Below are 17,500 nucleotides of genomic sequence, written 5' to 3'. Positions count from 1 at the left end.
TCTGCTCTTTAGACACGCGGCTGGAGCAATCTGCCTGCTGGGCTGGGCCAGTCTCACACACACACACACACACACACACACACCGTGCTCAACACAGCCGGCTCAAGGTCATCTGGTACACATACTGTAGTGTATATATGGACGTGCCACACCACTACTCTACTGATACCCTCACACACACACACACACACACACAGAGACACAGACACAGACACAGACACAGACACACACACACACACACACACACACACACACACACACACACACACACACACACACACACACACACAGGGGTATACAGCAATGCACCCTTAAAGTTCAACAAGTCTGTCCTGGCCAAACAGTTCTTTCTACATATGTTGGGACATGCAGCAGCACAGCGTGTGTTGTCTGGTCTGTCAGTCCCACCAGAAACAAGGACTAGAAGGGACGGGGAAAGACATCCAACACATTTCACAGAAAAATAATTGACCCTCAAGTTACGGATGACACACATCTTACTGGTGAAATCACTGTAGGCGCAAGACATGACGCAAACACACGCAACGCAATTATTATACTACATCATTATTTTCTAGAACGAATATGTTTTTTTTGGATTCGATTTTCTATAATAATAATATTATTACTATTAGCATTACTTCTGGCTCACTGGGGGTCGTTTAATAGTAAAGAAATACCCGAAAATACGACATGTTACTAAGTGCTAGCAGCTTATCTAGCCAGGTAGAGCACTGTGGATACACTCACACGCTGACTGCTTCACTGTCAGCTGCTGTGATTGATAACGCACACGCACACGCACGCGCACACACACTCTGATCATCTCTCGTGTCTCTCTGAAACACATTGTTTTGGGGGATAGTGAGGCGCCTCAACTATATATTTACTGGGTGGAATAATAGAGAGCGCGCGCACACACACGCGCACGCAGACCCCCCCACACACACACACACACACACATACACACACGCACACACACACACACACACACCAACTTGAAATATTGATTTTTGTGAGAGCTGTGGAGGGAGGTGGAAAAAATCTATTAGCGCCAGTCACATGGTGCGTCTCATTGGCTGCCTGGCACGTATATATTGTACAGAGACATGGCCCACATATGAGCCCTGGAACACTGGCTCACACACGGGCTCACACACTGGCTCATAACACGGGCTCACACACTCACCCCATAGGAGGCACGGGGCTCTATGGAGGTTCAGGGGATGGTGGTGTGTGTGTGTGAGTCTTTGAGTACGGATGTGTGTGTGTGTGTGTGTGTGTGTGTGTGTGTGTGCTCCTGTGTGTGTGTGTGTGTGTGTGTGTGTGTGTGTGTGTGTGTGTGTGTGTGTGTGTTCTGTCGTGCTCAGACGTGGTAGTAGCCTTGAGGCCCTGGTCTGAGGAGTACAGAGGAGAGTGTTTCGTGGGCTGGGCAGTGGGTGAGGAGGTGAGGGGTGAGACCTCCAACCCCAACTGTCTGAACTTCAGAAGACTGTCTGAACTACCCAGCCCCAGCCAGGCCCAGCCAGCCCCAGCCAGGCCCAGACAGGCCCAGACAGCCCCAGACCCCCCCAGCCAGCCGCAGACCCCCCCCGCCCCCCCAGCCAGCCCCAGACCCCCACAGCAGCCCAGCTGAGCCTCAGACACTGGGGGGCAAAGCAAGGGCAAGATGCCCAGAGTAGACCTACTGTACAACACACACGTGCGCGCATACGCACACACACACACACACACACACACACACGAACACAAGAGACAGGGCAATAACAACAGCATGTCGAGGAGCGCCTGTTGTCTTTGATAGTGTTCCTACAGCAGCAGACCTCTGGGGATATCGCCAGGTCAATGTTCTCCGTGCGATGAATACAGCAGCCATATCACTCTCTCTCTCTCTACAGTAACACACTGCTCCAACGTGTGATCGAGAGGAGGTCCAAAAATTACACAGGACAGAATTTGTGTGTGTGTGAGTGCGTGTGTGTGTGTGTGTGTGTGTGTTACATTCTGACAATATCACCTTCTCCCCCCAGAAATGTGGTGGTCTATAGGGTTGTGTTGTGTTGTGTCTCCGTGTAGAGGGAGAAAGAGAGAGAGAGAGAGGGCTGTGTGTGTGTGTGTGTGTGTGTGTATGTGTGTAAAACTCATCAACACAGCTGTGTGTTGGTGTGTTTGTGCGTGTGTGTGTGTGTGTGTGTGTGTCTGTACTGCCCAGAAACAAATGTACGGGTCTGAATAGTGGAACATAGGAAGGGATGTGACACAGTAATGTCAATAGCAAATGTCAGTGTTATTGATGTGTGTGTATGTACACACACACACACACACACACACACACACACACACACACACACCCGTGCATGTACTGTACACACACGTCGACAGAGACATGTGAACACAAACAAACAACTGATTGGCTAATTTCGACTTGTCTTCTTGTTGCTCTCACACACCCAGGAATACCACGACCCCAACACACACACACGCACACACACCCCCCCACACCTGCGCAGTGCGCACGTGCACACATCACGCACGCACACACACAGGCACAGAAAGAGAGAGACGCACACACACAGGCACAGAAAGAGAGAGACACACACACCCACGCACACACGCACGAGCGCGCGCACGCACGCACACACACACACACACACACACACACACACACACACACACACACACACACACACAGGCACAGAAAGAGAGAGACACACACACACACCCACCCACACACACCCACACCCACACCCACACACACACACACCTACACACCCACACACACTCCACCACTCGTGCATAACAGCGACACTACGTCGGCAGCGATTCATTTCTCTCCCTGTCTCTCCTGTCTGCGCCTCTTCCTGGTCCAGCCTCACCACAGATCTATCAGCCCCGTCTGGACCTCCCTCTGCCTCCACCTCTCTGCTCCCTACACACCACATACACACTACACTACACACCACATACACACTGTATACACACTACACTACACATACACACTGTATACACACTACACTACACACCACATACACACTGTATACACACTACACACCACATACACACTGTATACACACTGTATACACACTACACACACACTACACTACACACCACATACACACTGCATACACACTACACTACACACCACATACACACTGTATACACACTACACTACACACCACATACACACTGTATACACACTACACACCACATACACACTGTATACACACTGTATACACACTACACACACACACTACACTACACACCACATACACACTGCATACACACTACACTACACACCACATACACACTACACTACACAATGTATACACACTGCATACACACTACACTACACACCACATACACACTACACTACACAATGTATACACACTGTATACACACTACACTACACACCACATACACACTGTATACACACTACACTACACACCACATACACACTGTATACACACTACACTACACACCACATACACACTGTATACACACTACACTACACACCACATGAACACTACACTACACACCACATTCACACTGTATCACTACACTACACACCACGTACACACTTAAAAGTTGAAGACAGGATGGCCGCTGCACTTCTTTTATCAACATGGAGTCTAAAACTCCAGCAGATCACTTTACCAAACTAAATAATAATTTGGCTTCACATACCTATGTCCCTAGACGAGTAACAGAAGGAAGGTTTTCACTCCCTAAAGCTAATAGCAATTTTCTTAAACGCACGGTGGGATACAGAGCCATGAAATCATGGAACCTACCACCAAAATAAATTATAAACCTGACAAGTAAACGTATGTTCAAAAAGCAAATAAGGAAACCCCTGGGTACAGCAGACAGGTGACACTAAATGGTGACGCACCGTAGATGGAAATGTGTAGTCCTCTCTAACATGGTTGTAATTTGTTCTATTTTGATGTAACTAGATATATAAGTGTTTTATATTATGCCAAATGTAATTGCCACATCTGAATCCTCCCTTGGGCTTTGGTCCATGCCTGTGGTTTCTAATAATACTTCATTAAAATGTATACATTCACTGTATTGTTTTATTAACAATAATACTGCCTAAACATACATAATCTGTGAGCAATGAGTAGTGATAACCTAGAAGGAGATACGACCATTCTGAAGGAAATGGATCAAATTAAATTAAATGGATCAATTCAATGCTCACTAGTTCATGCATTTCTTGCTAGCTGTTTCTCAGACTATAACAGCGCCGATTCAGCATGTCTTTTCCTATGCACAATTTAATTCCCAATTTGCTCTTCTCCTGCGTACACACACACACACACACACACACACACACACACACACACACACACACACACACACACACACACACACACACACACACACATCAATATGCAAATTCTAATATTGACTGATATCAACAATCAATAGCTGGGCCCAGCTGTTGCCTAAAGATAGACCATTCCAAAGATTGCTTAAATGTTCATGTAAGATTCTCTAGACTGTAAGTTGTTCAGCTTTAAATATGTACTGTAATGTACTACCAGATGAATCTAGTAAATATACTGTTTCTAAAATAGTAATAAAGATATCTATACATTATTATTATATTTCTATATATATTAATATCTATTTATATTAAAATATATTTATATATAAATATCTATTTATATTTATTGAAAACATTTTAAAATAATAACGTGTTTTTCTGTCATTTTATATCAGAGGCTGTTCTATAATATCGAATTTATTTAATCTGTTTTTTAGATGTTGCAATTTCAACATAGCAGTTTTCAGTAGGTTGTCTAGACAACACCAAACTGCTTCAAACTTGGAATAATTCAAAATAATCAAAACAAGCCTCCGGGGGGGGGGACACCACACAAAAAAACTATAAACACACTTGCTTTATGTTTCACACGCACACGGACACACGCACGCACAGTGGATCAAAACTTCACAGAATCTCACACTTAAAAAGTTCCGAGTTGAACTGCTCTTTCTTGGGCGTACAAGGGCATTTTCTCACTTTATCGTGAGAAAAGTGCTCAGGTCTCTTCTTATCGAAAAGGGATTATTTCACAGATCTGTGTATTTACATGAACCTGCATGAGTCCTCCAGCGTCTCCCTTTGTTCCCGCTCCATCCAACCATTTGTCGATACCCTCAAAAGCCTTCAAAGACTAAAGCAGTCAGGCATACGTACGTATTGTACCATAAGGCTTGCCTTTTTGCATTTAGATTTTCTTCTTCATATGAGCCAGTGTATGAACTGAATAAAGGGCCGTACAGAGGAGAGAGAGAGGAGAGAGGACCACGGAGAGAGAGAAGAGAGGAGAGAGAGGAGACGGCCTCCGTTGCATCTATCATTGTTGCTCATTCTAACCAGGGCGGTTTAATTTAATTATTGACCTGATCCTCCACAAATTATTAATAATTCTTATGCTTTCATATATCTGTTCACGCTCTCGTTTACCGCTGGTATAAAACAGCTAATTCCATTCATGCCACATCCATTGATCCTCTACCGTGGTGTGTGTTGCTGCTGTAGTTTAGAACAGAGCCAAAGCACATGGTGGTGATGGACTGCAGCTGGATGTAAACTGGGTGGTCTTATGATCCATAAACAGTGGGGTGTTTCTGATAATTATGCCAAAGAGTGGTTTATGATATTTATAAGTTCATGACTGCATGAAGTGCGTGACTGGTACAGATGATTACTTTATACCCACGCTGAGGGATATCGGCTGGAACGTCACAACAGGAACATACACATGCACGCCTGCCCGCATGCACTCCTGCACACACAGTCACACGCACACACACACACACACACACACACACACACACACACACACACACACACACACACACACACACACACTGTATGTATTTGTGCTGTAGCGGTTGGCAAAAGAAATTGATCATTATCAGTGATCGACAGTTTCACCATTGATTTCCACTTTATAAGGGAGTTGCTGAAATGTGTGTGTGTGTGTGTGTGTGTGTGTGCATGCGTGCGTGCGTGCGTGTTTGCATGTGCAGTTTGTGTCTGCAGTAACATCTTCAACATTTAAATAGAAATGGTGAAACAATGCACTGTATCCTTCATAGAGAAATCTTTAATAATATATTTCAACAGAAATCTTGGAGAAAAGCAGCAGTACCAGTACACATTGCAACACGTTGCATTGACGGACACCTATTAGCTACACTATCTAGCTATCACTAGAATGCAGTGTTCAAACTATTGTAATAGTTCTTGATAATATCAAGATGTTTTTATAGATCAAATATGAGATCAAGATCAAGTATGAGAGGATTAAAACATTTTTATAAAAATGTGTTTGAATAAAATAAAAATAAAAAATGTGTCAATTCGATAGATCTCTCTAACCTGCCTCTCTCTAACCTGCCTCTCTAACCTGCCTCTCTAACCTGCCTCTCTAACCTGCCTCTCTAACCTGCCTCTCTAACCTGCCTCTCTAACCTGCCTCTCTAACCTGCCTCTCTAACCTGCCTCTCTAACCTGCCTCTCTCTAACCTGCCTCTCTAACCTGCCTCTCTAACCTGCCTCTCTCTAACCTGCCTCTCTAACCTGCCTCTCTAACCTGCCTCTCTAACCTGCCTCTCTCTAACCTGCCTCTCTGACCTGCCTCTCTAACCTGCCTCTCTCTAACCTGCCTCTCTCTAACCTGCCTCTCTGACCTGCCTCTCTAACCTGCCTCTCTCTAACCTGCCTCTCTAACCTGCCTCTCTAACCTGCCTCTCTCTAACCTGCCTCTCTAACCTGCCTCTCTAACCTGCCTCTCTAACCTGCCTCTCTAACCTGCCTCTCTCTAACCTGCCTCTCTAACCTGCCTCTCTAACCTGCCTCTCTCTAACCTGCCTCTCTAACCTGCCTCTCTAACCTGCCTCTCTAACCTGCCTCTCTAACCTGCCTCTCTCTAACCTGCCTCTCTAACCTGCCTCTCTAACCTGCCTCTCTAACCTGCCTCTCTGACCTGCCTCTCTCTAACCTGCCTCTCTAACCTGCCTCTCTAACCTGCCTCTCTCTAACCTGCCTCTCTCTAACCTGCCTCTCTCTAACCTGCCTCTCTAACCTGCCTCTCTAACCTGCCTCTCTCTAACCTGCCTCTCTCTAACCTGCCTCTCTAACCTGCCTCTCTAACCTGCCTCTCTAACCTGCCTCTCTCTAACCTGCCTCTCTAACCTGCCTCTCTAACCTGCCTCTCTAACCTGCCTCTCTAACCTGCCTCTCTAACCTGCCTCTCTAACCTGCCTCTCTAACCTGCCTCTCTAACCTGCCTCTCTAACCTGCCTCTCTAACCTGCCTCTCTAACCTGCCTCTCTAACCTGCCTCTCTAACCTGCCTCTCTCTAACCTGCCTCTCTAACCTGCCTCTCTGACCTGCCTCTCTCTAACCTGCCTCTCTCTAACCTGCCTCTCTAACCTGCCTCTCTCTAACCTGCCTCTCTCTAACCTGCCTCTCTAACCTGCCTCTCTGACCTGCCTCTCTCTAACCTGCCTCTCTCTAACCTGCCTCTCTCTAACCTGCCTCTCTAACCTGCCTCTCTCTAACCTGCCTCTCTAACCTGCCTCTCTAACCTGCCTCTCTAACCTGCCTCTCTAACCTGCCTCTCTAACCTGCCTCTCTCTAACCTGCCTCTCTAACCTGCCTCTCTCTAACCTGCCTCTCTAACCTGCCTCTCTCTAACCTGCCTCTCTAACCTGCCTCTCTCTAACCTGCCTCTCTAACCTGCCTCTCTAACCTGCCTCTCTAACCTGCCTCTCTAACCTGCCTCTCTAACCTGCCTCTCTGACCTGCCTCTCTAACCTGCCTCTCTAACCTGCCTCTCTAACCTGCCTCTCTAACCTGCCTCTCTAACCTGCCTCTCTCTAACCTGCCTCTCTAACCTGCCTCTCTAACCTGCCTCTCTAACCTGCCTCTCTAACCTGCCTCTCTAACCTGCCTCTCTAACCTGCCTCTCTAACCTGCCTCTCTAACCTGCCTCTCTAACCTGCCTCTCTCTAACCTGCCTCTCTAACCTGCCTCTCTGACCTGCCTCTCTAACCTGCCTCTCTAACCTGCCTCTCTAACCCGCCTCTCTAACCTGCCTCTCTAACCTGCCTCTCTAACCTGCCTCTCTAACCTGCCTCTCTCTAACCTGCCTCTCTAACCTGCCTCTCTAACCTGCCTCTCTAACCTGCCTCTCTAACCTGCCTCTCTAACCTGCCTCTCTCTAACCTGCCTCTCTAACCTGCCTCTCTAACCTGCCTCTCTAACCTGCCTCTCTAACCTGCCTCTCTCTAACCTGCCTCTCTAACCTGCCTCTCTCTAACCTGCCTCTCTAACCTGCCTCTCTCTAACCTGCCTCTCTCTAACCTGCCTCTCTAACCTGCCTCTCTAACCTGCCTCTCTAACCTGCCTCTCTAACCTGCCTCTCTCTAACCTGCCTCTCTAACCTGCCTCTCTAACCTGCCTCTCTAACCTGCCTCTCTCTAACCTGCCTCTCTGACCTGCCTCTCTCTAACCTGCCTCTCTAACCTGCCTCTCTCTAACCTGCCTCTCTAACCTGCCTCTCTCTAACCTGCCTCTCTCTAACCTGCCTCTCTAACCTGCCTCTCTAACCTGCCTCTCTCTAACCTGCCTCTCTAACCTGCCTCTCTAACCTGCCTCTCTAACCTGCCTCTCTAACCTGCCTCTCTAACCTGCCTCTCTCTAACCTGCCTCTCTAACCTGCCTCTCTCTAACCTGCCTCTCTAACCTGCCTCTCTCTAACCTGCCTCTCTCTAACCTGCCTCTCTAACCTGCCTCTCTAACCTGCCTCTCTAACCTGCCTCTCTAACCTGCCTCTCTAACCTGCCTCTCTAACCTGCCTCTCTAACCTGCCTCTCTCTAACCTGCCTCTCTAACCTGCCTCTCTCTCTAACCTGCCTCTCTCTAACCTGCCTCTCTAACCTGCCTCTCTAACCTGCCTCTCTAACCTGCCTCTCTAACCTGCCTCTCTCTAACCTGCCTCTCTCTAACCTGCCTCTCTGACCTGCCTCTCTGACCTGCCTCTCTAACCTGCCTCTCTAACCTGCCTCTCTAACCTGCCTCTCTAACCTGTCTCTCTAACCTGCCTCTCTAACCTGCCTCTCTAACCTGCCTCTCTCTAACCTGCCTCTCTCTAACCTGCCTCTCTAACCTGCCTCTCTAACCTGCCTCTCTAACCTGCCTCTCTAACCTGCCTCTCTAACCTGCCTCTCTAACCTGCCTCTCTCTAACCTGCCTCTCTCTAACCTGCCTCTCTAACCTGCCTCTCTCTAACCTGCCTCTCTAACCTGCCTCTCTAACCTGCCTCTCTAACCTGCCTCTCTAACCTGCCTCTCTCTAACCTGCCTCTCTAACCTGCCTCTCTAACCTGCCTCTCTCTAACCTGCCTCTCTAACCTGCCTCTCTAACCTGCCTCTCTAACCTGCCTCTCTAACCTGCCTCTCTGACCTGCCTCTCTAACCTGCCTCTCTAACCTGCCTCTCTAACCTGCCTCTCTAACCTGCCTCTCTCTAACCTGCCTCTCTAACCTGCCTCTCTAACCTGCCTCTCTAACCTGCCTCTCTCTAACCTGCCTCTCTAACCTGCCTCTCTCTAACCTGCCTCTCTAACCTGCCTCTCTAACCTGCCTCTCTAACCTGCCTCTCTGACCTGCCTCTCTAACCTGCCTCTCTAACCTGCCTCTCTCTAACCTGCCTCTCTAACCTGCCTCTCTAACCTGCCTCTCTAACCTGCCTCTCTAACCTGCCTCTCTAACCTGCCTCTCTAACCTGCCTCTCTCTAACCTGCCTCTCTAACCTGCCTCTCTAACCTGCCTCTCTAACCTGCCTCTCTCTAACCTGCCTCTCTAACCTGCCTCTCTAACCTGCCTCTCTAACCTGCCTCTCTCTAACCTGCCTCTCTAACCTGCCTCTCTAACCTGCCTCTCTAACCTGCCTCTCTAACCTGCCTCTCTAACCTGCCTCTCTAACCTGCCTCTCTAACCTGCCTCTCTGACCTGCCTCTCTAACCTGCCTCTCTAACCTGCCTCTCTCTAACCTGCCTCTCTAACCTGCCTCTCTCTAACCTGCCTCTCTAACCTGCCTCTCTAACCTGCCTCTCTAACCTGCCTCTCTAACCTGCCTCTCTAACCTGCCTCTCTAACCTGCCTCTCTAACCTGCCTCTCTAACCTGCCTCTCTAACCTGCCTCTCTCTAACCTGCCTCTCTAACCTGCCTCTCTAACCTGCCTCTCTCTAACCTGCCTCTCTAACCTGCCTCTCTCTAACCTGCCTCTCTAACCTGCCTCTCTAACCTGCCTCTCTAACCTGCCTCTCTAACCTGCCTCTCTAACCTGCCTCTCTAACCTGCCTCTCTAACCTGCCTCTCTAACCTGCCTCTCTAACCTGCCTCTCTAACCTGCCTCTCTAACCTGCCTCTCTAACCTGCCTCTCTAACCTGCCTCTCTAACCCGCCTCTCTCTAACCTGCCTCTCTAACCTGCCTCTCTAACCTGCCTCTCTAACCTGCCTCTCTAACCTGCCTCTCTAACCTGCCTCTCTAACCTGCCTCTCTAACCTGCCTCTCTAACCTGCCTCTCTCTAACCTGCCTCTCTCTAACCTGCCTCTCTCTAACCTGCCTCTCTAACCTGCCTCTCTAACCTGCCTCTCTAACCTGCCTCTCTAACCTGCCTCTCTAACCTGCCTCTCTCTAACCTGCCTCTCTAACCTGCCTCTCTAACCTGCCTCTCTAACCTGCCTCTCTAACCTGCCTCTCTAACCTGCCTCTCTAACCTGCCTCTCTAACCTGCCTCTCTCTAACCTGCCTCTCTAACCTGCCTCTCTAACCTGCCTCTCCCTAACCTGCCTCTCTGACCTGCCTCTCTGACCTGCCTCTCTCTAACCTGCCTCTCTCTAACCTGCCTCTCTAACCTGCCTCTCTAACCTGCCTCTCTGACCTGCCTCTCTAACCTGCCTCTCTGACCTGCCTCTCTAACCTGCCTCTCTGACCTGCCTCTCTCTAACCTGCCTCTCTAACCTGCCTCTCTCTAACCTGCCTCTCTCTAACCTGCCTCTCTAACCTGCCTCTCTCTAACCTGCCTCTCTAACCTGCCTCTCTAACCTGCCTCTCTCTAACCTGCCTCTCTGACCTGCCTCTCTAACCTGCCTCTCTAACCTGCCTCTCTAACCTGCCTCTCTCTAACCTGCCTCTCTAACCTGCCTCTCTAACCTGCCTCTCTAACCTGCCTCTCTAACCTGCCTCTCTAACCTGCCTCTCTAACCTGCCTCTCTCTAACCTGCCTCTCTCTGACCCGCCTCTCTCTAACCCTCTCTTTTTTAAAATATAAATTAATAAATAAAATAATCTTAGTAAAACGTAGTAAGCCTAGTAAAACTTCTGAGTTTGTTCAATACATTTCTAAAATCAACTGCCGCTTTCCGACTGCAATGAAATCTAAAAGAGGTGAACCATGGCCTGACAGCACCTGTGCCACTGAACAAAGAAACACACCAAAAACACACCTCACACACCTCAATCCACTTCACGACTGAACACACACCAAGACCTCTGCACCATCGCGGTGTGATTGGTAGTGTGTGTGTGTGTGTGTGTCGACACGTCAGTTTAGGATGAGCGTGTGAAGCTCCACTGTCTTATTAGTGTGTGTGTGTGTGTGTGTGTATGTGTATGTGTGTGAGGGAGTGAGAGAGAGAGAAAGCGAGAGAGAAAGAGAAAGAAAGAGAGAGAGAAAGAGGAAGACAGAAAGAGGGAGAGAGAGCGATCGAGAGAGAGAGAGAGATCGAGAAAGAGAGACAGCGATAGAGAGAGAGAGAGAGATCGAGAAAGAGAGACAGCGATAGAGAGAGAGAGAGAGCGATAGAGAGAGAGAGAGCAAGCGATAGAGAGAGAGGCTCATTGCATAGGCTTAGCCACAGTGCCACCTACACTCGTGTTGAAGAACAGGAGAGCAGCCAGTGGCGTCTCCAGTGACGAGGCAGTATTCACAGCAGGTCATCCAGACCAGAGGAACAAAGGCCTGTGGAGGCTGTCTGGACGCTCCCCACCCAGCCACACACACATCACCGTCACCACAAACATGGATCACAACTGTTCATCTGTGGATATTTGTCAGGTTTTCAGAATCCAGGCAGTACAATATGGAATGAGAACTGTTTTTATGTGGCTCCCTTATAACGTGGTGATAGAACCGGGCATGGACATTATTGTCCAATCAAAATTGAGCACGATATGTAACGATAGGTACTGTAGCCAGGAACGAGCATGGACACTTACAGTACACTAGAATACCTGTGTGTGTGTGTGTGTGTCCATCACACGTATGTAAGCCATCCTCTGTCATATATCCGAAGGCAATAAAACACTAACTAACACAACTCATAATACTGCTTTTATTAGGAAAAACGTTAGTTTCTTTATCTATTTTCTGTTGTTATTGGTGAACCGACCCTTAACGGCAGTAGAGAGCAGGATGCAAATACAGGACTCAGAGACACACACACACACACGCTACACACACGCACACACACACACACACACACACACACACACACACACACACACACACACACACACACACACACACACACACACACAGCAGCGGTGGTGGTGGTAGAGATGTATCAGTGTGATTTACCCCCAAGTAAATAAACAGTTGGGCAGACAGGACTCAATGTCTCGGTGGGCATTAGGGTGATCCCTCTGCCAATACCTGATCAATGGCCTGGATCAGGAGGGGGGGGGGGGGGGGGGAGGGTGAAGTATGGGCCCCAGTTACAGCCTGTCTCCCCACCAGGAGGAGGGGCGGAGGCTCACACAGTACCCAGCAGCACAGGGAGGCCGCTGGGGTGCATGTGATGCAGTACGTGGGGGGGGGGGGGGGGGGGATGTGGGTGGAGGTTGGACCCGGAGGGGTGGGGGGGGGGGGGGCTCATTGATTGGAATGCATGGAGCGGAATCAGGAACAGTATCAAACCCTGAGGCGGAACTGACGTGGTTGATACCGCTCCTCGTTCCGTGCCGTGCATTGCGACGAGCCCCGTCCTCCGATTTGTCTACCTCCGCCAGCCTCCCACTGATAGAGATGTGTGTGATGTGTGTTTAACCTTTATACAGACGGAGGTATGGTCCAGCCCTGAGGAGGGGGGCGAGTGACACAAAGACATCTCTCTCTTTCTCTCTCTAGAGTGATACTAAGGTGTGTGTGTGTGTGTGTGTGTGTGTGTGTGTGTGTCTGAAGCACTCATTAACTGTATAGTCACACCTCCCTATAGTGGAAGCCTACAATATCACACTAAAGGACCCCGCAGCAACACACAGACACAGACACAGACACAGACACAGACACAGACACACACACACAGACACATACACAGACACACAGAGACACAGACACAGACACAGACATACACACACACACAGACACATAGACACAGACACAGACAGACACACACAGACACAGACACACAGACACACAGACAGGCAGACACAGACAAAGATACAGACACAGACACAGACACAGACACAGACACACAGCACAGCTGTTGCCCTCCCTGGCTTCTATAGTAGATATGAAATGAGCTTTCCTCTCCTCTTTTCTGAGGCCTGCGTCCTTTCATTCATTCTCCGTGCTTCAATGTGTGACAGGATGGTACAAGGACACTTTCATCCACAACAGAACAACAGCCACCGTTTACGCCATGGTGGAGGTCTGTGTGTGTGTGTGTGTGTGTGTGTGTATGTCTGTGTGTTTGACTCACGACACCAGCTTGCACTGACAAAGCCTTTGATTCAGACTTCTTTTCAGTGAGGGACTTGCTTAGAAAACCAACGTCAACACACAGACATGCTAGCCCATGCTTTACACACATGCACACAATTTAAAAACAGTAACACACACACGCGCGCGCACACACACACACACACACACACACACACACACGACACACACACACACACACGCGCTCATACCACACAGACACACATACACAGACACACAGACACACACACACACACACACACACAGACACACACACACACACACACACACACACACACCTTTGTCCTAATCACACTATCCCCAGTATAGGTTTCAATATAGAGGACAAGACAGGAGGGAAAAATCAATTGCAAAAATATATTTTCAAAACCCCCAAATACATTACAAAAAACACACAGATTGCGATAGCCGGTAATATGCCAGTGGTTGGGTTCTTTCAGACCACAGTTTCTGCGTTCTCTCCAAAAGCAACATTCCAAATGGCCTTTTGCAGTAGCTGATAAGTGAATTTGCTGTCGTAAAAATGCAGACAAAGTCTCCAATCTCCGTCTGGGGGTCAAAGAGAGCATCATCGTCATCCACTCACAGTGACTCATAGAGGCAAGGGGATGATCGCCAGGCCTATGAGTGTGTGTGTGTGTGTGTGTGTGTGTGTGTGTGTGTACCAGTGAACTGTATGTGAGTGTGTAAGTGTGTGTGTGTGTCTATATTAGTGTGTGTGTGTATGTCTATATGAGCGTGTGTGTGTGTGTGTGTGTGTGTATGCAAGCATATGTGTGCGCATTTGTGTGTGTGTGTGTGTGTGTGTGTGTGTGTGTGTGTGTGTGGGTTGCCTGCTACAAATCTCTCCCGTGGTCTTGGTGGGTAGGGGAGAGCATGGCCTTCTCATACGTAGACACAGCGCCTCTAAGTGCACGGGGTCGTCACCCATCAAAGGGCCCCGCAGTCCGCTGGCCGCTAATAAACTCTGAGAAATGACTGCCATTTTGGGCTAACCGCGTTAGCACGTGCAACACGAAAAAAGGCAGACATATTTGTACTCATAATAAATTTGTTAAGATCGGGTTTCATCTTAATTGCATAATACGATGTTGCTAGTATTTTTCACCGGGCGTCTCGACTGCCGGGGTTAACCTCGTTTGCGGGGCGGGGTGGGGGGCCAGGATGGGGGTGCGAGGGGTGGGGGGAGGGGAGGGGTAGGTGGGGTTAGGTAGACAGACGGATAGGTCTCTCCTGCGCTCGACTAAAGGTCTCGGGCCGTCTCGCAGCGCAGACATCATTACATCATATTAATGCGCCCCAATCGCATTAGAGCTGTGGTTTCATCATTCAGTGTGTCATATCTGCCGCAGCCTTTCCATCTGGGGAGGCCTCCGTCTCGGCCCTCAGCAGGGAGGTACGGCAGGCGAAGGGTGCCATCTTGGCTCTAGGGTGCCATCTTCGCTCTAGGTGTAATGGGTGCCATTTTCGCTCTGGTGTGCGTGTGTGTGCGTATACATGCTTGCTTTTGTGTGTGTGTGTGCCGGTGTGTACTCACTTAGCCAGCTGTTTCTCGGCGTCGGCACACAGCTCCAGCAGGCCCATGAGCACGGCCGACACGTCCATGTAGGGCTCCCATACCGTGAAGCCTCGGCCAATCAGGTCGATGGCGGTCCGGCGGATGGTGCTGTGGGGGGGCAGCTTGGGGCTGGGGGGCTGCAGCAGGAGGAAGGTCAGGGCCTTGCCTGCAGGAGAGGGAAGGGGACAGGGACATGGTTAGCATGCTAACTGGCTAACGGGTGTGCTGCTAGGCTGGAAGTCCGATTATTCTGACTGCTTTTCAGAGAGGGGTCTTTGCGTGTACAAGCACAGACGCACAGACGCGCACACGCACACACACACACAGACACACACACACACACGCACACACACAGACACACACACACACACACACACACACACACACACACACTGTGAGCTCCAACATTTGGCTCCAAGTACACAGTGTCCAATAGGACCGAGAAAAATGAACCCATTTCGTTTTAGCCAAGACAGCACGCCCAGTAAACAACCCCATCCATTCGTCTGGCGACTCTGTCCCCCGGCCAAACCTATTCACCCCACTACACTGGCTGGTCACAGGGGTGGTGGCGTGCACAGGGTACAGCGTGCAGCGTGCCGTCGCCCTGGCGATGAACTCTATAGAACAGAGCAGGAGAGATCTCGCTGTAGCCAAGCTACTGACATCCTACATCTCTGTAGCCAAGCTGAGAGGACTGTGCCTGGAACACACACTGACATCCTACGTCACGTCGACACAGGGGGGTTTTATACAGGCTGTACACTGAGGAGGGTTTGACTGGTGAGCTGTAGCAGTGTGTGTGTGTGTGTGTGTGTGTGTGTGTGTGTGTGTGTGTGTGTGTGATCTGCTGGTGGTTTCTCTCCTGTGTTTCTGGATTATAGCACATTGATCAAAGTCTCTCTTCTCCTGTCCAAGTGACACTGCTCTCCCCTGTGAGGTGTTGTACAGGGGGTGTGTGTGGGTCAGGGCTTCCAGAGGTCCATACTAAAACACACACACACGCACACGCACACGCACACACACACACACACACACACACACACACACACACACACACACACACAGGACAGATGAAACTAAGTCTCACACACTCATTCAAAATGACACTGTGCTCAAACCCACAGAATCACACATGGTCCTAAAGTCACTTTAGCTGAAGCATGTGTCCACTGTGCTGCACAGTACAGTAAAGTATACTATAGTCTAGTAGTGTATAGAGTACAGTATAGTGTATAAAGTATAGTATAGTCTAGTATAGTACAGTTTAGTATAGTACAGGATAGTGTAGATGTAGTGGTGATGGTAGATCTAGGTGTGTATGTAGTGGTGATGGTAGATCTAGGTGTGTATGTAGTGGTGATGGTAGATCTAGGTGTAGATGTAGTGGTGATGGTAGATCTAGGTGTAGATGTAGTGGTGATGGTAGATCTAGGTGTAGATGTAGTGGTGATGGTAGATCTAGGTGTAGATGTAGTGGTGATGGTAGATCTAGGTGTAGATGTAGTGGTGATGGTAGATCTAGGTAGTGTATATGTAGTGGTGATGGTAGATCTCGGTGCTCCACTAGGGACACTGGGGCTACTGCCTCTCTAACAACAATGGTGCCACTGTCGTCTGTGTGTGTGTGACTGTGTGTCTGTGTGCGTGTGTGTGTGTGTGTGTGTGTGTGTGTGTGTGTGTGTGTGTGTGTGTGTGCTGAAGCAGCGCTGGCTACTGCTGTCTACTTAGCCATTACTGCACTTCCACCCGTTGCCATAATCTGGTGTTATTCATTACCATGCCGACCAGAGGCTCATAATCTAATCTGTCTGCAGGCATGCAGCACAGCACAGCACAGCACAGCCTCTCCTCTTCTCTTCCTCCGCTCCCTCGCTTTCTTCCTCTCCTTTTCTCTCTAGTTCTAGTCCACCATCCATACTGGGAGGAAGGGATGTGATCGCTTTCCATCTCTTTCTCCTCTCCGGTCTCTTTCTCTCCATCCCTCTCTTCTCCTCCTCTCCTATCCCTTTCTTTCCATCCCTTTCCCCTCCTGTCCCACTCTCTCCATTCCTCTTTCTCCTCTCCTGTCCCATCCCTCTCCTCCGCTCCTGTCCCACTCTCTCCATCCCTCTCCTCCGCTC

General features: G+C 49.2%; 1 protein-coding gene across 1 annotated transcript in view; it reads right to left on the bottom strand.

Annotated features, from left to right (window-relative positions):
- wdr7 (WD repeat domain 7) overlaps window positions 1-17,500 on the bottom strand; it is a gene marked incomplete at both ends in the record, with an annotated part of 172,749 nt that overhangs the window by 23,851 nt on the left and 131,398 nt on the right. Inside the window, one exon of the mRNA XM_080528470.1 lies at window positions 15,357-15,543. Within this exon, the coding sequence (XP_080384596.1) occupies window positions 15,357-15,543 (187 nt within the window). The remainder of the gene's footprint in view (window positions 1-15,356; window positions 15,544-17,500) is intronic.

The sequence above is a fragment of the Nansenia antarctica genome (assembly GCF_963989245.1).
Source record: "Nansenia antarctica genome assembly, chromosome: 4".
NCBI classification, from domain to species: domain Eukaryota; kingdom Metazoa; phylum Chordata; class Actinopteri; order Argentiniformes; family Microstomatidae; genus Nansenia; species Nansenia antarctica.
Note: the sequence above shows the minus strand (reverse complement) of the source record. Positions and strands in the feature narration are given on the sequence as shown.